General features: G+C 47.9%; 1 protein-coding gene across 1 annotated transcript in view; it reads right to left on the bottom strand.

Moving 5' to 3' along the window:
- CSMD2 (CUB and Sushi multiple domains 2) overlaps nucleotides 1–22,687 on the bottom strand; it is a 273,888-nt gene that overhangs the window by 117,158 nt on the left and 134,043 nt on the right. Inside the window, exons 11-13 of the mRNA XM_062014368.1 lie at nucleotides 16,877–16,980; nucleotides 10,952–11,064; nucleotides 3,869–4,051 (exon numbers count right to left, since the gene is read on the bottom strand). Of these exons, the coding sequence (XP_061870352.1) occupies nucleotides 3,869–4,051; nucleotides 10,952–11,064; nucleotides 16,877–16,980 (400 nt within the window). The remainder of the gene's footprint in view (nucleotides 1–3,868; nucleotides 4,052–10,951; nucleotides 11,065–16,876; nucleotides 16,981–22,687) is intronic.

Genomic DNA, 22,687 nt, shown 5'->3' with positions numbered 1-22,687 from the left:
CCTTCTGCTTGTTTAGAGGGATGTTGTGTGTGACTGCTGCTCTAAGCAGGTCTGTGATACAAAGGGAGCTTCCAACAACACAACAAAAACATCACTGGAGACTAATGAAGATGTTAAAGCAAGACCAAGAGCCTGTAATGACTGTCAGGTCAGGGGATGTCAAGTGTCTGGAGGAGTGCAGAAGTATTGTGAAACAGCACAACTCAAACCACAGCCCCTCCAATTAAATATCCACACGTGTGTATTTACCCTCAGTCTCTGTGGAGCTCTAGTCACAGGATACCAAACAAACCCCCCTCATTCCAGTGCAGAAACCCCCTCCCCCAGGTTTGCTGGATGCCCTGCAAACACAAAGCACCTGCTGTTCCCTTTCACTGGGTTTTGTTTCCCTTTAGAACGTGGGACGGGTCCAGAAAACCTGAGGTTTGCAAGAGCCTGAGCTCAGTGATCTCAACTTGTACCAGCAAATAAGCTGTTTCCAGAGAGGATTCTACCAGATCATCTGGCAGAAGACAGTTCAAGCAAGGCAAAACCTTTGCCTTTCTTCAGTGGGATGGTTACAAAGGACAGGTATTGCCAGGAGAGTTGATACCACAGGGATGTCGCCTGTACGAGGACGGCACTGCTCGGCGCGAGTCACCCAGTCAGCTGAGGCTGCAAACACAGGAGCTGAAGGTCACAGGCCCACAGGGGCAGGGATGCAGGAGGAGGAGGAGGAGGGAAGGGAAGCTGCTGGAGAGGAATAGCAAAGAACCTTGTAAGACTGAGACAACTGCTGTAGCAATGCTTTGAGAGCGCTGTGCCCCTGCTGACGGGGTGTCAGCTCTTGCTCTCCTTGGCAAGGAGACATAAACCTTGTGAAACGAACTTTGGTTGCAGAGTGGTTTGTAGCAGGGCCTTCCACTGCAATACCTCACACAAAGTCAGCTAGTGAGCCCTTGCCTATGCTTTAAACATAATTCCAACCACCTATCTGAAGGTTATGGCAGCAGCGAAACGCTCTGCTCCCGCCGCCTCAGCCACACCATCATCATCCTCGCTGCAGCAACTCAACAACTCACCACCTTCCTGTTACAGCTGGAATGATGGGCTGGTTCCTCTTTCATAAGCTCAATAATCTCCTCAGCCACAGGTAACTGTAGACTGCAGCTGGAATGTTGTACCCCTTATGAGTTCCTACCATCAGAGCACAAACTTGAGCTCAGGAGCACAATGGTTCTCCTGGTGTAACGTTTATCTGCACAGCCTCTCCTAAGCCCACTTTGCTCTCCTTCCATCAACACAGCTCTGCATGACAGCAATGGCTCAGCTTACCCTGGGTTATGAGAACTCCTCTAACCTTTGACAGACACCACAGCCCTGTAGCTTTGAAAATGCAAGTGTCAGAGCAAACAACGTTATTAGGAAGGTGATTTGAGCACTACGAGGTGCTGCAGAGCAGGGAGAAAAGAGAGGTTCTCAGTATCCAGCCCTCACTGATGCCCAGGCACCCACACTGCCCAAAGCAGACACCAAGCCTGGAGCACAGACAGATGGATGATGGTGCTGCCCCATCCAGCTACATTCCTGCAGGTTCCCAGGCTGCAGTATAGATCCAGGTATCTCAGCTCCTCAGAGATAACCTGAACACACAGAGCAAGGCCAGGGATCCCTTCCTCACTGAAGGGTTTGCAGAAGACACAGCCTAAGAAGGTCTTGCAAAGTTCCTGGAGTGCCCTGTGTGCTCACCCTGGACAGCTGAGGGACACCATGACAACAAAGAGGATGAAGATGGAAGGTCTGTTATCATGAAGGCACAGACAGGCACGAATTAAGAAGCCATTGCAACAAGCACACACATCACTTGAACCCTTTGTGTTGCTTTGTCATCAAAGCCCCAGGAAATGAGTTTTTGCACAAGAAATTCTGCCTGCTCATACATCATCAGCTCAGGGCAGCAGGATGCAGCACAGCGAGCTGCTTCATCTCTCTCTGCACTCGTTTGAGGCCAGGCTCAGCAGCAGGGACTTGCCTGCACGTTCCAGCTACTGGCACAGAAACCAGGTCACTTCATTTCCCATTTCATGCCTGCTACATTTAACAGTCTCCCACCATTTACAGACAGTTGTTATTAATCCCACTACAGATTTCAGGCCAGGTTACACATTTGATCACGTAACCTTTCCTGATTCACACACACTAACATGATGCCATCTAGACTAAAGGCATGGGAGTGAAGGTGTAGACAGGGCTACGAAATGCTTCTTCCACTGCCTACATGTTGCCTTGTTGATTCATAAGTAGCCAAAGCTGGAGTGGCACTGAGGACAGAATACAATGGAACTGTTTTAACCAAAAGATTCATGGCTGCTCTATGCTTTGCAGGGACTGATAACTGAGGCTGGATTTGATGCTCCTGTTCAGTGCTTACCAACAAAAACAATCATCCTACTTCACTGCAAAGTCTCCCTTCTGCCCTACTATGAAGCACAAATGATGGCTTAGCCTTACTGAAAACCAGCAGCAGGAGCCTCAACCAGCTGTTGAAATTCATCTGAACTTTGGGGAAATTGAGACCACCTCCAACTAAGCAAAGAAAGGGTCTAACTCTTCCCACTTCAAAGAGAAAAAACTCTGTTTTCCTCATCAGCATCTTTAGCTGATTTGCTTTACAGAGAAAACCAAGCTGGAAGGGAATCACAGTATCTGGAAAAGGCAGAACTCAAGGGTAATTGTTTTCTTTGTCCAAAGACACATTTTCTCAAATGCTCAGAGCTTAAATTAGTGTTTGAAAAGAAAGGCACTTACTTGAAACCAGTTCCCCATGTTCTCCCATGAACTGCCAGTGCAGGGATGCTAAAGCCCCCATTTCTCCCCCAGCCCCTGAAGCACTCAGCCTCAGCCCTGCAGTAACCAGGTTTGCTCTCCCTCAGCTGTGTAATCTCTTTGGTACAGATCAACTGCCATCACACCACAAACAAGCATTTTGTACCACCCATCTGCATCATGATTACACACTGCTAAAAATTACCATTCCTGCTCTCTCTATCCATTTCCCCCACACTTTTGTCCTCACTCAGCCCTATTTTCCTTCCCTGTTTGTTTGCTGGGTTCAGCCTCGTTTTCCTGCACCACAGCATCTGTTCAAAGGCACAGACTTTAACACATCCAACTAAACAAAGAGGAGACAAACAAAAGCAGAGTTTGCATGTCACCTATTGAGGGGAAAAAAGATGCTTTTGTGAGTCTTAGTAATGACCAAACACAAGGTTGTTTCTGAAAGGAGGTTCAGTTCAAAGCAGATTGCCCAATGCATCTTCAAAGGACAGTGAGGCCATTAAAACCCAACGGGGACTGTGCCTGGAACTCCCATTTCCATCTGAACACTTCATCCTCAGTCACTCCTGAGAGCAGCATCTCCTGCTTGTGCTGAGAACTCATTCAACAAATTAAAAACTGAGGTCCAGCAGCAGGAAGCCTGAATATTGTCAGATAATGGCCAAAAATAGAATCAATTTCTGAATTCTTCCTCTTTCTGTGCCTGTGTCCATTGCTCCTGTCTTGGACACCAAAGCTCTACTTTCTCTCCAGAAGAGAGCTGAACACGGGGAGGGCAGAGGGGCAGGGCAGAGCAGAGAGAGCACACAGTCCCAGCAGAAGCCCATCCATCTGGGTGCTGGTTCCTGCTGCACATCCCTTCTCTGCTGAGGGAAGAGCCAAACCAAAGTCTCCCCACAGCCTCAGTGAAGTGAAACTGTAGTTTGATGCTGTCTCTGCTCACCACGAGAGCCCTGCCCCAGGTATCCAGCACGGAGCACACACACACTGGTTATGTGACCACCTCACCACACAGCAAAGATGTTTTAGGTCCATCTCCTCACTGACTTACAAACACAAACTGGTTTCTGAGCAGACCACTGGCTGCTCTTTTGGCAGGTAATTGTTTTCTGTCCCTTCAACTCAAAGGCAGGCTGGCACTCAAACTTCAAACTGTCCCCATGGCGAAAGGTGGCTCCTTCTCTCCTGCCATAGGCCGGGATCCCGGGGTCACCACAGCTCCCCTGGTCAATCTCTGAAAGACAAGAGAAGACAGAAGTTGCATGGGGGAAGGTTCCAACACCCATCAAACATTTGCTGTGTGTGCTGCTTGTCAGTGCCCTGGCAAAGACCTTGCATCCCCCCAGGGAGGACTGCTCCCCACACGGATGGGTCACAAGCAGCAACACACCGATTTTACCCCTGTCACTGAAAGGGCCTCCTGAGAACCTCCTCATCCCTAAACCAAACAGAGCTGGATGGCAAACACAGCGATACCCAAGGAGATCCTCACCTGCATCTGCCTCAGGGACTCCTTCTCAAGAGGAAAGAGCATGTGTCAACAGAACAGAACCCTCCTCACCAGCCCTGGAGATGCTGCAGAGGGCTCAGTGCTGGGCTGGGACTGCAGCAGCTTCACAGGGGCTTTAACAACCACAATGATTGTGCAAGGAGGACACAGGGGGAGTGTGTTGGCTGCCCTGCCATGTCTGCTGGCTCCCTCTCCCTTGCCACCCCAATGTCGACTTCTGCACAGAGCTGACACCTCAGTGCACACAAACAGCAGCTCCCCTCCCGCTGTGCGTGTGCTGTGACTTCAGGCAAGCCACAGACACAATTTGCTGTTATCTTTTGCTCTGTACAATTTCATTTCCAAGGGGTCTCCCCTACTCTGTCTCACTATAACCTCCAAAACCACCTTCCCTCCCAGCCTCCTCAGTGCTCCCACAGCGTTTGCCTCACATTCACCTCGTGTTCTCCACGTTTGATCCCCATCACCTACCATCAGCCTCGCTGTCTTTTCTCCCTGTTTTCAATTTCTTACACCAAATTGGAAACTTCTTCCCCTGACATTTTCCTTCCAGAGGAAAAAAAAAATACCACATAATCCCAGATTTGCATGACTCCATCTAATATTCCAATTCAGGTTGAATAACAAGCAGCAGCTCGTGATTATTCTCACTCCAGGCAACTTGGCTACAGGTGTATTTTGAATAGAAGTCACAACAAGGCACCCAGCTTCTGCCACTGCTGAATGCATCTGGAACTCAAAAGTCACTGCCAGGTAATGAAGCATCCCCAAAGTAATTTAACATAAATGAGCATTAAAGTTCTCATGAAATAGGGTTGGGTTTGGTTTCTTTTTGCCTGTCAGAGACATCAGTTTGCCAGGATTTATGTGACTTTCTGCAGGCTTTGAAAATCCAAATGTTTTAAGATTTCTGCTTGCATATAAGGGGCAAAAAAGAAACCAGACTGGATATTAAAGTAGCACTGAACTGAACATTCCTCTCTCTCTCCCCCACAAAAAGAAGACAAACGGTGCAAATCATGAAAATTCAGCTTTAAAACTCAAGGAATAGTCACAAGATCAAAGGGTAGCATGAATATTTTACACAGGTATCACTGTGTCCTGGCAGAGAAACAGGAGGCTGAGAAGCTTGCTGCTACACTCCACAGCCTTTAAAAGGCAATTTTTGTTATTCCTTTCCTTCCCTTCCCACACCTTGAAGTCCTGCAACAGAGTATTGGCAGCCAGCACTGCTGCTGAGCTGCCCTGCAGTGTCCTTCACCCAGTGCCTCCAGTTCCTGCTCCCACTGAAGCCAGTGACACTGGGGTCCCTGGGAGTGCCAGTGGAACTTCTGTGTTCCAGCCTGTGCCCGTTACCCCTTGTCCTGGCACTGGCCCCGTGCTCCTGACACCCACCCTGTAGGGACTGATCACCATTGATAAGGGACCCCTGAGCTCAGGCTTCTCTTCTCCAGGCTGAGCAGCCCCAGGGCTGCAGCCTTTCCTCCTCACACACATTTTCCAGTCCATACAAGTGCCAGGAGAAGATTTAAGTCTGTAGTGAAATCTCAGCCTTGCTGAATCCAATGGCAATTGGTAACAGGCCAAGGGGTAACAGGCACAAGCTGGAACATAAAAAGTACCACTGGCACAGGAGGAACAAGTCCTTTGGTGCTGGGGTGAGGGAGCCCTGGCCCAGGCTGCCCAGGGAGGGTGTGGAGGCTCCTTCTCAGGAGGTTTCCAACCCCAGCTGGACACGTTCCTGTGCCCCTGAGCCAGGGGAACCTGCTGGAGCAGCTCTGCAGGGCCCTGCTCACCTCACTATTCAGGGACTCTGATCTCTGGCTTTGGAAGGACAGTGGCCACAGGCACCACCAAGGAGCTGCAGACAGATGCAAGTGGCTCCAGCTGGAAGCATTCAGCATATTCATTGCTTTGCAAACCAAGGACATGGCTCAGGCTACCAGGTACTCAGAAAAAAGAGCAGCCAAGCAAAGAACAATAAGTGCCTTTTGACCCTCTGCTGAGAAAGAATAAAGGTAACAGAGATGGCCTGGAGGCACTGATGAAAGGGTCTCCTCCCTCCCAGGGCTCCCCCCTCACTTGTGAAGCCCTTTTCTGTCACACTGCATGAACCCAGCTGGAACATCTCCACAGACTGAGGCCACAGGTTTAAGAATGGCAGAGAAACGAAGAATCAGAGCTTGTGTTTCCCATCGCTCAGATGATCTCCTTGTTAGCAGCAGGTGAACAAAACCAGCACAGTTTATTCCATGAGAGAGGTCAGAAAATGGAACTTCCATGGTGAGGAACTCCCCTGCTTGTGCCATTTATTTCACCAGTCAAATTCCCAAACTATTTACCAGGGCAGAGACTCCCAAAATGACTAATTCAGAAATACCCAAACATGTTACTTCAATAAGACTGAAACATTTCTCCTGATGAATGTTTAAGTACAACATCCTTCCACATTAGAATAATAGAAGTCAAAGCTAAACAAGAACATCTAAATGCAAGTGTTTTGACATCACTGAAATGAAACAAGTCGACAGCAATCCTTCAAAACTTCTCCATCAAATATCATATCACAGAGAAGATTTTGACAAAGCAGCATTTGCTAACAGGAGATGTTTCACCACAGTTTTTTTCTCCCATCAGCTATTTGTTCTATTTGTCTTCTGGCAGTGGGTGGGGGAACTGGGTCCCTTTGCTCAGCGCAGAGGAGGCAGCCTACATCTGCAGGGTGACTCATGGCAGCAAGTATCTGTCTGCTCCTTTCCCCTGCTTCACAGAGACACTGTGGGCACCCCAAGTTTAGGCCACTCTTTTCCTGGGGTTCTGTGGGAATTTCTGCTCCTGACTTGGGTCGAATAAAGGAGGATTTTGGAGCTGCAAGCAAGCACTGCACTGGAAAAAAACTCCACTTTCTGGACAAAAGAGCCACAAGATGTGGGTTTTGTGGGGACTCAGAGGCCACACCTGAGGAAACCACAACATTCTTACCCCAGCAAAGACCCTCAGTGTTTGGCCTCACACATATGTTAACTCTGGTTAAAAATACTGAAAGCTCCCAGTGTTTGGTGTGGATCTGAACCAGGACAATTCCATTCCAACACTGAGGAAAAAAGGACCTAAAGAGGAAGCACAATGAGAAGAAGGGGATAAACCAAGAAGGAAAAGCTCTTTTCTGCATATCTCTGCCCTATCCCCCTGATCTAAAACCATTTTTGAGGGGAAAATGCAGAAACTAACATCTAGCAGGCTCATTAAAACCCTGTGGCACAGCATCAAATCCCTCCTGCTCAGGTTTATATGAGACTTAAATACAAGAACATGACCCTGAGAGCAGTTCAGGTCAACACACTATAAGCTAAAAGCCTTCCTGGCTGTTGGTTCAGCAGTATTTCAGCACTAGTGTTTTATGACATGAGTCAATACATTTAATGGAAAAGCAGTGGAGGAAGGATATGAACACTTAGGTTTTCTGACAGACTTCCACTGTCAACAATATTGGGGGGTTAGGTCATGTAGAACCTTAAAAAACACCCCAAAAAAACACATAATCAAAGCAAACTACTTGTGTGTTACCTGGGCTTCTAAGTGGAAGCGGAGAGCATTTCACCAGCCAAAGCCAGTGCTCCAGAGCAGGAGCATCCCCAGCTCCAGAAGCTCACTGGGAGCAGCCACATGAGAGCCAGTTTCAGATAAGTGCATTTTTAACTCCCTTCTCCCATGATCAGGCAACTTGAAGTGTTACTGTTTGTTCTCAGTTTAACACATGTGCATGTGTGTGAACATCTGCACATGCAGCTTCCATGCAGCCACCCACACAGAGCTCTGCATTTACATCTGAGGTACATGAAAACCCAGCAAGTTCACCTGACCAAACACCTTGGGCAGCACCAGTTTCACTAAAACCAGAAAGGTCAGTAGAGGAAATCTTCAAGCTCCAGCTCTGCAGAGCTCCTAAGCCTCTTAGCACCATGGGGCTAAACTTCAGCTCTAAAGCTAAGCTCTTCAGAGCCAAACACTTAGTCAGCATTTCAACAGTAAACACTGTTCAATCATCCCCTGCCTGCAGCATGCTGGTGGTTCAGAACAGTGACTTTAGTCAGCTCTACCCAAATCCAAACTAGATTAGTGTGTGTAAATCTAGTTTTAAAGTTATCTCTTTCCATTAAAACCACATCAATATGAGACTCCATTAAAATCTGGCTTTGCTCTGTTCTTTCATTTCTTAATATCTCATTTCCCTTACCACAGGATTTTATACTGCTGGTGGACTTTTATACTACTTATTCACTTTTATCCTGTTGCTTGTAATAACCTCATCAGTAGCAGAAATATGTTCTTCCTCATGTCCTCTGTGAGGTAGAGCCAGCACCTCCAGCCCACCATCAGGAAACACAACTGCAGAAGGACCACAGGTGAGACTGGGGGAGTCTGGATCCTCTTCAATGACTCTAAAATTCCTCAAGAACTTCTGAAAATGTCACCTGAAGGAATCATTTGTTCTCACCCATTACAAAGGGCTGACCTGGGAATTTTCAGAGAACCATGTCAGTGGCTGTGGAAGGAATCCACCGTAAGGGGAAGGTATTCTCAGAACAAGTCAACTGAGATGAAAGGCAAGAAGGGAAAAGACGAGGCCCAGGACCCCAGGAGGCTGTAAGTCCTCTCTCAAGTCCAGCACTGAACTGCAGCATCAATCAGCTCGTTGTAGCTGTGAGAAAGACAAGACTTTCCAGCAAAGTGGAGCTTAACACAAATTTCTTCTGACAAGCACTGGAAGTCCAAAAACATTGTTCACTATTATGAGAGAACCTCAGTTTAAAGGGATGCAAGTGACTGCAGTTGAGACATTGGAGATTTAGCAGTAATCTTCATGAACATTCATGAGCCAGATCTCAGCTGGTGGACTGACACAGCTTAATTGAAAATCAGTGCTGCCACAGGGATTCACACCCACTGTGTGTTTGCTCCAAACACACCCCACCTGGCAGGGCAGAAGGGGAAAAACCTGCATCCATGTGCTTTGTCCACTCCTCCTGCTGCAAACATGCTTTCTCTTTACTCAAAGGGCCTGGTTGGCTTTCCCTTCTCAGGAACCCTACATTAGAAACCTGATGGCATGTTGCCCTCCTCAGCATGTTCCTTCCAACAGGTCCTTGAACCTGCACATCGATAAATCTCTTGGGCTGTTCCAGCACCGCAGCAACAGGCTCTGTAATTGCTTTACACTTAAATGTACACTAAAACTTCCATGGTTTAGGATAGATGGCTGATTAAACACACTCTATAAGCAATACTCTACCCCTCTATCAGGCAGATTTTTGGTCTTGACTTTCTATAGCTCCATTAGCTGTAATTTTCCTCTCACAATTAGGAAGAAGCGTGGCCATAAAACTGATACTGAAACTTGTTAGTAAGCTGCATATAATTTCATAATGTATTTGGCAAGTGCTAATTGCCTCTTACTTTTATGTCTCCTGCTTTGTGACTCAAAGCATTTGCCAAAACCAGAAGAGTTTTCTTTTATGGACCTGGCTGATTGGAGGTTAGCTTGACCTCAGGATAGTGCCAGCACGGACCTTGGGCTCAGAGAGTCTTTCTCTGTTCATGCAGAAAAGGTGAGTAAGCTGCTGTACAAAAACTGCAAAGATGCTCAGAAAAAGAGAAAACAGAGAGCAGCCTCTAACACATGCAAAGGCCAGGCACCCTCCAGGGAAAGGTCCCTCCTTTAAGGCTCACTGGGGGACAGCAGAGCCAGAACACTGTCCTTTTTGTTTTCTTCTCTAGGAGGTTATGGACATGGAGGAGTACAGCAAGAGGCAGCAGTTGTGCAGGTGAAGCTGATGAGTAGGGAAAGGAGAAGCACATTTGACACTGGAAGCTCCATGCAACAGCACTCCAGAGCATGAATGATAATGGTGATCCCCAAACCAACTGGTGAGGTCACGAGGAGCAAGAGCAGCTCAGCCTTGCTATAGATCAAGCTACCAAGAACACTGAAGCGAGTCAGAGGAGACAAAAGCCAAACTCCTTATAGATCCAAAGTTCACGGAAGATGAACAACAGTGTAAGGAAGTCCCTACATCATGTGCTTTGCAACTTTATGTGCTATGCTACAGGGTAAATAAAAGATTTATCAAGACACTGGAAGAACATGTCCACATTGCCCTTTGGATGCCAGCACCAAACCAGACAGGATCTCCACGCAGGGCTGGTGAGTGCTTTTCCCCACCCTCAGATGCAGGGAGAGTGCAGCAGCAACTCTGTCCAGCTGCCAAGAATCAACCACACACAAAGGTGGCAGGAGACAGACATCCCAGCTACCCCAGCAAGCAAGCTTTCAGCTGGGACACTCCCAGCCAGGGAGACTGAAACATTGCCATTAAGATGCTCCTTAGACAATCAGGCTGGATTCATCTTTTCCTTCTTTCAATTTCATTCTCTCTTCTCTCTGCCACTTCTCTGCTGACCTTACCCTGCAATCCTGTCCATGCTCCTGCATCACAACCCCAAAATCTGCACAGCTTCAATACAATTAGAGAAGCTCCTCTCTTTTCTCCCTGAAAACTGCACCCATCTCATATCCCTGATCCTTTTAGAGCAGGTAAGTTCTGAGGAAGAAGCTTGGATTACCTTCATACGTTGCTTTGAATCCCAGCAAGTTGCTGACACTGTCTGTCTGGAAGAGGAGCCACATCTGGTGGTGTGTGCTAACGATGAGATCAGGGACAGTGGTGCCTGTCAAGCTGCAAAATAAACAAGAACAACTAAACAGCCTGTATGTCTTCCCAAACTTATCTTCCCCCTCAGAATAAAGGCCACACATTCCTCTGCAGGAGCAGAAAGTAACGAGCGCTGCCAGCACAAGAATAACCCCAAACCAGAACAGTGTCCAAAAAGCTGACAAGACTGATGAGGCTCTGGGTGTGTTTCTGCATTGTACCTGAGCACTGAGTCTTCTCCCCTAGCTGAGGGTCTGGGAGTGATTTTCCTCATCACTACAGTAATTACCACTTAGTGCCATTATGATGATACATTATCCAGCATCAATAGCAATCATTTCCTTCCTCACTGAAGCAAAAACAGCAGCAAACAAACAGAATTCCCAGAACTCGGTGCTGGTGACTGAATCATCTCAACTGCCTTTGGAGCCTTCACTAGTGTTAGAATCATTTACTCTCAGCACACCCTCTGCTGCTTTCCAGCCCTGACACTGAGGTTTCCACGAGGATCCCCAACCCTGGATGATACGGCACGAGCCTCAAATCTGTCACAAGCCCCGTGAGCCCTTGAGAAGTGCTGCAGGCAGGCTGGGAGGCTCAGGACATTGCCTCCCCTTCAAGGGCACTCCTGGGAGAGCTGAAGAGCTCTAGAAAAATGTCACCAATCCATCTGCATTAACGAGCCGCGTGCGGCTCCTCCAGCCCTGGGATTAATCACCTCCTTGTAGTTCAACACAGCTTTAGAGCTTTATCCCCCACCCACACAAGCACCAGCAGAGGCACTTAGGCACAAAAGCACAGCTCCCTCCCTACCCCTCTGCTTCTGGAAACCAGAGGAACAGAGCGTGGGATGGGATCACTAACACGGGAGTGTGCTGCGCTGCCTGTCTCCGTGGCAGGGTTTCATGTTGTCAGTTACCTCATCAGAGGTATCATCTGTGATAAATTCCCTACTGCAAGTGGATAGGTGGGATTGTTTTTTCCTGTAGTGTTTGCTTAAACATCAACACACACAAATGTCTCCATATGATATGACATGGCTTCTGCCTGGCGCCCTTCTCGAGCACAACAGCAGCACCTGAGAGACTCGAGAAAACCCATCGCCGAGCTCTCTGAGCAGAATTACTGCACAGCAGCACTGCAAGGGAACAAAGCCAGCAGCTGTGTGTTGGTAGCATCCTGGGAACAAATGGATCTTGCAACCTCCAGGCCTAATTGTGGCAATTCCCAGTTTCCTGGGCAATCGGAGACTCTGTGGCTGAGCTGCCAATTACTGCTTGTGCAGGGTGAAGCCAAATGACTGCTGGAAGGGTTGTGCTACTTATTGCACTTGCCTCACATGCTTAACACTGGCTGGCTGCTGAGTGCTAGATCCTTTCCAACAGCCTTACAGGTATCTTACACTGTCAGTGGGACCAATCTTGCCGTGCACATAGCTCTCCTCCCCATCCCAGAGACACTGAACACTCACAAAGGCATCAGGAACTCCCATAACACCTAAAACCAGACACTGCTCAAGCTTTGCCTGTGGAATTTGCAGGGTGTTTTTTTCTCTGAAACCAAATTTATGACTCTCAAGCCCCTCAAAACTCTTCCAGCCCTGCCCCTACTTTTGCTGTTATTGCTTTGACCTGCATTAGAAATTGTATTGATCCCAGAGTGCTGGTAAACCAAGGAGTAAACTTGCTTTAATGACTGTTTTGCATGCAGAGGGTTTGATGGAGAGTGCAGAAGAAGTGCTATTGCTGATTCTTCTCAAGTTATTTAAGCAGCAGACAGACAGGAATGAGGAATACACCAGGAGAAAAAGGCGCTTCAAAGGGTTTTGCATGCTTTCCCATTCCACTCTAACAAGCTGAATGATTGATTTGGGTGCTTGTTACTCTAGGGAATAAAATCCTCTCTGCAAGTCAGAAAGCTCAGCCTAACAATCTGTTATGTTCTGAGATGCATTTTACAGGGATGAGAGTGAGACTGGAAAGAAATGGTCCTTCATACCTCAGCTTGGGATAACATCTGCTGCTATGCAAGTCGATTCAAATGTACTTGATTGGAAAGGCTGCAGGACAGAGTGACTCTTGAACAGTCAAGAATAAATGAATAGCAAGAAAATGGAAGCTCCTGTCTTTGACAGGGTTGGGTTTCTGCATGCCAGTTCCTCCACACAAACTACAGCTTGCATCCAGTGGGTATACCTGGTACAGTAGGTAAGAGGGCAGCAAACACTGAGGGAAGATGTTCATGGATCTTCAACCACACTGATAACAAACAGGGTACTTCTGTGCTCTTCACACCTCTTGCATTTCAGTAGTTTTCAACTTATCCCTCCCCAGATTAAAAAAAAACCAAAGAAACAAATTTCCCTGTTGGGATTAACATCAGCAATTTAACAGAAACTTCTCCTGCACGAGAAGACACCAGATGCTCCACCTTGTGCAGCCAGTCCCAGGCCAAATTTGCATGAGCAAGGTGTTGAGTAGCTCATCCAGAGTGAGAAAATGTGCAGTGATTAAAATAAAATCTAGGAAAGTCTTCATGGGCTTCAGGCAAAGCAAAAGAGAGGGAATGGGAAATCACTTCAGCAAGTTATTACAAACTGTTCCCCTGGCAGTAATTTGCACTTTTTGACCAATCAGCTGTGAAATGTTCTGTGACACTTTAATTACAAACACTTGGCAATAATCAGACTTTACATTTCCATACATTGCAGGTTGGAGTTTCTGACCTAAGTATCACTGGTGGTGATGTTGTATAGGAAAGTGAACCTCAGAGAGCCAGAGAGCTCGGAAAGACAAGCACACGTCAAGGTAGGTGAGAAGGGTGTAGGAGGGTGATTCATGTGCAGAAACAAGCAAAGAGGAGGAATTAAACAACACAATATGAGAGACACTCAGTTGGAAAGGGTACAACAGCTTCTCTAGCCTAGCTTTCTGAGAGTTGTTTGCTCTCATGCATTTTTTATGAGATAGAAGAGAGCTGTTCCAGTTCAGGTGCCAAAGCTGGATGCTGCTGACCCTGGGTCCAACGCCCTGCTCAGCACTTCAAATACTCCTTCTCAGACTCATAGTGACTCTTCCCTGCTTCTGCTCCAGTATCTGGACTTGCAAGTGCCCTTGAGACATTTCAGACTATGACAAACACCACTGGCTTACAGCTTCACACACAAGAGGATGGGGACAGCACCTGCAGTGCCCAGTGCCAGGACAAGGGCCAACATCATCACTTCAGCACCGTGCTATGCATGACTCAGGACTTGCTGTGCTTTCAGACTCTCTCTGCTACCCTGGGGCTGGGGCACAGCTGCACCAGGTAACTGTGTGCTTGCAGCACTGAAGTGCATTGCTCAGAGCAGATGTGCTGAGAGCAAGGCACATTTCCTGAAGGACTCAGAGGTGCAGCACCCTGAGGTCTCCAACTGGTGTTAAATTTGGGATTTCCACAAAGCTGCACAGTATTTTACTTTAATGATTCAGGGCAGCTCCAGCAGAACCATTGTTTCTTCATAAAGCAGATCTGAATGACACAATTACCACAATTACATCTGAATGATACATAAATTGATTTCTCACCAGCCACTCAGAAAAGGAACAGAAAGCCTCTCCTGGAGGGATGGCAAACATAACCCATTAACATCAGCAGCTCAGTGAGAACAAACAGCCCTCTGAAAGATGATCAAGGCTCAGTCTTTCAACTGTGTCATTTTCTAGAGGCTACTGTAAATTATCTGATTTACTCCTGCACTACACAGAGATCCAACTCCACTACAACCACTCACCATGGTGCAGATTCAGTGAGGAGCACACTGTGTGCTGAAAGAGGCATGAAAAGGGGAAAGAACCTCTCTCTGGTGTTGTCCTGGTTTAGCCAGGAGCAGCTTTTGGCTTGGTAACAGGGGGAGCGGGTTGCAGTGAAGACCCTCCCCCGGCTCCTAGGTTCAGACCCACCTCCGGCCCGGCTGGGCCAATCTGGCGCCTCTGCGATCACTATTTAGGGGACGGGAGTTTGAAATGCGAGTCGGGAGGTGGAGAGTGATACAAGATGGAGGCCACCACGCGGACCCTTCAGCCAGAGAAGGAGGAAGGAACGAGAAGCAGTAGACCGGAGACCCCTCTGCAAGCCGTGGCGAGAATACAAGCTGTGCCCCTGAAACCTATGGAGATTCGTGGCAAGACTGAGAGCCACCAACAGCTCCGTGTGGGTGAGCCCGGACGGGCGGGGGACTGTGTGGGGAGATGGCCATGGCCCAGGCCGTGCTGGAGAGCCTGCGTGCCGCAGAGCAGCCCCACACGAGAGGCAGAGAGGAGCTGCAGCCTTTGGAATAAGTGGGCATCGGAGCAGCCCGTGCAAGTCTGCCATGCTTGTGAGTTACCCCACGGACTTGCAGGGAGGACTGGTGTGGAGTTAACCCGTCCTGAGGAGGGACAAACGGCAGAAGCTCTCGGAAACCGACTGACTGAACCCCCCACTGCCTGCCCCCCCGAACCGTTCAGGGGGGGGCAAGGTAAAAACACCGGGATCAGGGCTCTGAACCCGGGAAGAGGGGAGGGGTGGCAAGAAGGTGTTCTTAAAAAGGCTGGTTGGACTCTCCATTGATGTATTACTCTGGGTTGTTTCATTTTGGTTATGTTTTGGTTGATTTTGCATTAAATTATTTTCTGTTTTCTTCCCCAAAACCGAGTAGCCTGGTCTGTTTTGTCCTGAACCTTAAGCGGCAATTAAGCCCTCCCTGCCCTCGAGCAATCCTCAGCCTCTTCGGTACTCGAGGCTAATCGTGGCCTTTGTTCCCTGATGGGCCTAAACCACGACAGGTGTGCACAGGGACTGTCACCCTCCATCAAAACTCTGAGGTCCCAGCTCACCAACCTCCCAAACAGCCTAAAGAAATAGCAGACAGCAGAAATTGGTGCCTACATGCTGTAAACACGTGGGTCAAGGAAAGTCTTTGGTCTGCTAACCCACACATTCCTCATCCTGATTGACACACTCCTGACTGAAGCCAAAACCATCTCCAGTTATTAAGCACCGAGTAGAAGATGAAGGCCAAGGTACTTTCCTTCCCATTAGCTACACTCTAATAGAAAGCACTTGGTCTTCAACTCTTCTAAAAACAACAGGCTGACAACACAGCAACTCCTTGTTCTAAATCCCAGCAGCATCAGAGATCTCATGTCTGCCTTTACTGGTCCAATGCCCCTTGTTCATAATTAAAAGGGCAAAGAAAACCCCACTAACCCACCCCTCCCACATTTAGACAGGGAACACTGATGTAAGAAGGCTGGGAAGGAAAGCAGGAAACATGTCCAATGTTCCCTCTACTGTAAAAACATCTGTGGGACACCATATCTGCAAAATAAAGGGTATGAATTGAGAGGACCAGCTCTCAGCCTTGAAGTAGCACATCATCACTCACACAAATGCACACTGGGTGTGAAATGCTCAGGATGTGACTCAGAATGGATTTACAGCCACTTTGCACTTTAAAAATGACTGGACAGCACAGGAGAGAGATCCAACAGTTCTCAGTTTCTGCCTGATGTGCATTTACTCTTGTATCTGAACTTAATCCTGTTCACTCAGCTCCCTGGACAGCCTCAGCCTCTCCCTAAGGAGCCCTGAAGAGAAGTGAAGCAAAGAGGTGACGAGTCTTTCTGTCAGCTGAAGCCTAAAAGAATGTGATGAGGGAAGAGCACACCACATACAGCCAGCTCCACCAAAAGAAGCCATCCAGGGAGGTACAGCAAGCAGCCTGGCAACTCCATCCAAACACATCAGCTCCAGCTCATCAGGCAAAATGCAGGTGTGGGTGTCTCAGAGGGACAAAGGACATGCTACTTACACGTAAAGCACAGTTTTCTGGTCTCCGACTTGTCCTCCATCACCCACTGTCAGAGTATCATATCCTCTTTCTAGTTCAAATTCTTCAAAGGTGAGTTTGATAACCTGGCAAAGATGCAGCATGTTAATATGAATCAAGTGCCAAGGTAGCCAGCAGAACCTCTTGTCTTGTTTATTTATCTGTTTGCCTATTGAGGAGCAATTTGTCAGAGCATGAACAGCTTCAGGACACTGCCAGAGGCGACTCCTCCCTTTTTATAGCACCCTGGTACTTCCATCCAGACAGAAGCTCTGGCTGAAATTTCCTCTCAGATTGGTCTGCTTTATCTATTGATTTTCTAGATGACTTTATTGCTAGAGATGTGTGCTGGGATTTCAGCATGCTTTTTTTTCCCCCCACCAAGTACCAGCAGCACTTCTTTCACAAACCTGAGGTGATGGATTTGAACGTGTACACAGGCAGTGTGCTCACTACATACAGACCCAAGTGCAGAGTCTGTCTTTTGCTCGGTGTTGCTCAAAGTTCTCCTGGTTTTCAGAAGCTTCTGGCAGACCAAGAAAGGCTTTATGTGAATTATCACTTGGGTAGCTCAAGGGAATTGTCTCAAGCTGTCTGCAAACACAATCATCTTATCTGTATCACAGCTGTTTGTTGGCTGCATTTTCTTTCATACTCTATCTGAACCTTCCACCCCCACTTGGTTTATGCAGCCTCTGCATATCATAGAATCAGAATGGTAGGGGTTGGAAGGGACCTTTAGAGATCATCCAGTCCAACCCCTTTGCAGAAGCAGGGTCACCTAGATCAGGTTGCATAGGAACATGTTCAGGCAGGTCCTGAAGACCTCCAAGGAAGGAGCCTCCTTCATTTAGGAGCAGAGGTCCCACAGAAGTCAAGAAGTTTGTGTTTCAAGTCTCTTGGATGCTTCTGAAATCTCTTATTCTCAAGGAACTGGAAATTACAGTGTGATTCAGGGGACAAAGATCCTTAATCCAGCCTTGGACAGTACAAACAAACAGCAAAGGAAGAGAGCTTCATTTACACAAGTGCTTTACATCCCCAGCAGCAGGAGGAAGCAACAGGAGTTTGTTCCTAAGAGCTTTTAAACAGCCCAGATCCAGGAAAGCACATAAACACATGAAACTAGACCTTTGTACACAGACAGTTTTACTTTCATGCTGTTTTGCTGTTTCACACCACACAGAAGGTATCAAAAGCAATGACCAAGAAGGTCCTATGTAAGTGCCCAGGCCCACAGACACATGATGCATCCCACTCTGCCTGACTTGGGGCAAGGAGAAGGAAAAAAGTCTTTGTCTTGTAATTTCTGGCCCATTATAAAAGCAGCATCTCCTGCAAACACTTTAGCATGTGTGCAGTCACAGGGGGCTTAGTCCCAAAGTGAAAGCCAAAAGCAGTAATTAGCTGTGTTGTGTTAAATGAGAGTGAGCTGCTGCAGTCTCTTCAAGGCTTTCATGGATGTCTGGGAAGCTGACAGCAGTTTTCTGCCAAAAGCCACTCAACATCAACCTCTTCAGCAAACTCTGGTTAGTCAGACGTTGTACAAAATAACAGTGTCCATGTAGTTCAGGCTGAACTGCCTTGTGCTGCACAGAAAAGCAATTAATACTTTTCAAAGGCACAGAAAAAGCAAATCAAACATTCCAACAGCCACCTTCTGAAAAGAGGTTATTACCCCACAGTCCCACCATGGGCAAACAGGAGCCTGGGTGATACTTCCCACAAGTTTGGAACCATTAATTTGAGTAGTAGTGGCAAAACATTAACCTGTGCAGATTATTGTTAAACCATGTAATGATGGAATAATGTAATTAATCCAAAGAACACAGGGCTGTAAAACGGGCACACATCATTAGTGGAATCAGTCATTCAAGCCAACTGCATCCTAAGGAGCCTGACCTTAATTAAATAACTAATGATATTCTCCTACACTGACAACTGTAACCCTGAGCCACAGCAACAGGATGCTGAGTACAATATTTATTCATCCATTTGCCTCCTTTTCTTTTTGCTCTGAAAGCTGAAAATTACTTAATGATTGGCTAAACAACAAGAGACCTGCCAGCACACACAAATACTGGGGTGACTCAGAACCTCGGATTTAAGCTGCTGAAGTGACAGGAAGCAATTAGTCAAGAAAATAGGCTGGAATGTGACACCTGATTCCATGGCTTTGCATTGCAAAGTGGTTTCAAGTGCAGTCACATTCATAGGGGAAAAAAACCCCACCCCACAGTAATTCTCTCCATGGAGAGTGACACCTCTTGCAGTTATACGCAGAGGTTTCACAGCACACATTACTCATTTTGCCCCCTTCTCCCCAGTCTCAAGCACCTATCTTAATTTGGGATGAATCATCCCCCAGAGGGGCCCATCTCCCTCCACTGATGACATAAGCAGCTTGGGCAGAGCTTTATTTGGCTAGCTAGGCTCCAGGTGAGAATAACCCCAGGAGGAACAGCAACCAGCAGCATTCATCATGTCAAGAAGGTTCAGAAATAGCCTCGATGCAAATTCACCAATTATCAGATGCAACTTCTCAGTTCCCAAGTGGTTTCTTTTCCCACTGTGGTTGAAATGAATTCCCATGGCACTGGGGACCAGCAAAAACCCTCCACACCTTGAATACCTCAATAGGTTTGATGTCACCCTCTGTATAGGAAATAGTTCCAAGTTGTCAACCGAGGAGCACTGTGCCCTGAACACCCTTTCTGTGGGTTTCTGAGCAAACTTGGAGGGGATTATGTAGCTCAGTGAATCTGGCTCACAGTTCTTTTCTAAATATAGAACAGATGACTTGCAAATGAGCTCTAAATTCAGCTCAGTGGTTTTCCCATCGCTCATATTAAAAGCTCCATATAACAGGACCTGATCCAAAGACCACTCAAGTCAATAAAAAGATTATCACTGACTTCAGTAGGCTCCAGCTCAGGCCCATAATGCTTCTTATCTGCAGAGTATTTTACAGGCACTTTCATTAATTCACCTTCACTCCTTCCCTCACCCATGCTGGGGAACATGCAATGCTGAGATCATCCCCTTTGCACAGGCAGGGAGTCAGGGAGGTCAATTCTCCAGTTTAGCAACGTGTTTCTAACATGGGCTGTGCTTGGAGTGAGGGTTTTAGGTGCACTTTTCACAGGCAGCACTCCAGAACTCATGATGTAGGAATACCAGTGACTGAGTTGGCATTAGAACCCTCACACCAGCACTTCCCAGTGCCATGCTGGGCTATGCTTATGGGAGCCATTGCACTGCTTTATGCAGCCAGTCTCAGGAGCTGGTTTTGCTGGACTCTGAAACAGCCCACACCAGTGAACCTGCTGCCCTTCTTGTATTTGCACCAGATACAGCCCTGTCTGCACAACTTTGGTTTCCAGAGTATTCACAAAGTGTTTAAACAGTAGAAAGCACTAAACCCGAGCCTTGCCTGGCTCCCAGGCCCGTGCAGAGCCTCCTCTGCCATCCCCACAGAGCACTGGCATGGGGCTGCAGCTCAGATCAACAGGAGCAGACAAAGGACAGTGTGAGAAACAAGCAGGGAGAGCAGTGGCTTTCCCAAAACAATGAATGCACTTCTCTCAACCCTCCCTGCTTCAAAGGGATGGAGAGCCTTTCCCTACCTGGAAAATACACTCCCAGGATGAAACATCCAAACCCCTTTATAAACTGGTATTTATCACTCACTGCTTATTACTTCAAAGAAAATCTCCCTCTCTACACAGAATTAATACAAGCTGCTGATTTGACCCATGCATCCTTATTTCAGTTGTGCTACACCTCTTTACAGCACATGATGCTGCAAGTCCATGGAGCAGAGTCTCCTGTGCTATTGGATCTCTGCTCTGAGTTGAATGATGAAATGAATGGGTTGTACCAATTTCAATCCCCTTTATGATCTATGGAAGCTGGAGGATTAGGACCTGCAGATTCTGTTTGCTCATCATCAGTTTAGGGTTACTCAGGTTTAAAAGCTGAGGAAAAAACAAATCAGGGGAAGAGGAGAAACTTTTCACAAGCAGAAATTCAGCAGGACATTCTGCCCAGGAAGCTGACAAAAGCAGAAGCATGGCCTGTCACACTGCTGATGGAAAAGCACCAGTGTGTGCACCAGGCTGGCAGAAAGGCAAATCAACAGAGCTGAAGATCAGACTCTGAATATTCAACATGAAAATAATGTGACAAAAGGTCAATACAACAGTGGACATGGCCTGTAAAAATCCCTTGACAACTGATGGTCATCTCCTTCTTCATGACTTGTAGCAGAAAGCCCAAATGGAAGTGTCAGCCTACACAACACCCAGGGCCTGTCTACGTCTGGCTCACTACCACTTCATTTCCAGAGCAGACTATTTTATATAGACACAAAGAAAGGACTTTGCTAATCTCTGAATGACAAAGATGTACAGAAATAATACAACAGCCTATGATGTGGCTCTATTTGAAAGCCTGTCCATGCACAGGCAGTGTATACCCAAGGCTCTGTGTGCCACAGGCTGAAACACACAGCTGACACTTGAGCAGTCAATAGCTGCTGTTACATGTGGTCACTTCTCCACTTGCACATTACCCTGATGAAGCAAAACCTCCTGGGTCTGATTAACCAGTAAATCACTCCTAATAAATCAGCACAGCAAAATATCCTGATGCCACACTCCAGTTTCCCAGAATTTGGGTCATTACGACGCAGCCCAACCCAGACACACGCTGGACGAACGACCAGCTCCTGACAGCCCTTTAGATACAAACCCATCCTGAAATTGGAACATAGGAACACTCATTAAAGGCCTAATCCACCAGTGAGCTGCACTTATTAAAGGCTTGAACTGAGGTCAACGGGGAGAGAGCAACAGAACTCAAGAGGCTCTTCAGCCAGCCCCAGCTCTGGCTGCTCGGCCACGGGAAGTGCTGCAGAGGGAGAGCGTGAGCTGCCACTCCATCCCTGGGCAGGCACACGTGGGGATGGTCACCAGCACTCTACTGACTGCAACAACTTCTAGCCAAAGATGAGACCCTGGCATGCTAATGTGGTTGTGAGTTGCCCTTTGGATCACTGGCAGTGAGGCAGAGTGCCAAAACACAGGACTGTCCAGAGGCAGTGACCAAGGCAGGACTGAGAGAATGGCAGCCTGGCTGGGCTCAGCAGTGGGGTGGCAGCAGGGGCAGGGCAGGGATTGTCCCCTGTGCTGGGCCCTGTGAGGCTGCAGCTCCAGGGCTGTGTCAGTGCTGGGCTCACTACAAAGGGATGGGACCAGCTCCCCTGGGGACAGAAGGAGACTGTCCTGCCCCTCTTTTCCCTGCTGGCACTGTGTTGGGCCCCTCACTCACTGCCACAGGGACACTGAGGGGCTGCAGCGTGGCCAGAGCCGGGCACAGAGCTGGGGAAGGGGCTGGAGCACAAGGGGCTGGGGAGGGGCTGAGGGAATGGGGGTGTTGAGCCTGGAGAAGAGGAGGCTGAGGGGAGACAGGAGAACTCTCTGACAGGAGGCTGCAGGGAGCTGGGGGTCGGGCTCTGCTCCCCAGTAATGAATGACAGGACAAGAGGAGATGGGCTGGAGTTGCCCCAGGGGAGGTTGAGGCTGGAGCTGAGGCAGAACTGTTTCCCCGAGAGGGGTGTCACCCCTGTGCCAGGCTGCCCAGGGAGCTGGGGCAGTGCCCAGCCCTGGAGGGATCCCAAAGCCGTGGAGCTGAGGTGCTGAGGGCTGTGGGTCAGTGCTGGGCTGGGCAGGGTGAGGGCAGGGCTGGGACTGCAGCAGCTTCAAGGGCTTTAAGAACCCAAATGATTCTATG

The sequence above is a fragment of the Colius striatus genome, chromosome 24 (assembly GCF_028858725.1).
Source record: "Colius striatus isolate bColStr4 chromosome 24, bColStr4.1.hap1, whole genome shotgun sequence".
Classification (NCBI taxonomy): domain Eukaryota; kingdom Metazoa; phylum Chordata; class Aves; order Coliiformes; family Coliidae; genus Colius; species Colius striatus.
This window is presented reverse-complemented; position numbering and strand designations above follow the sequence as displayed.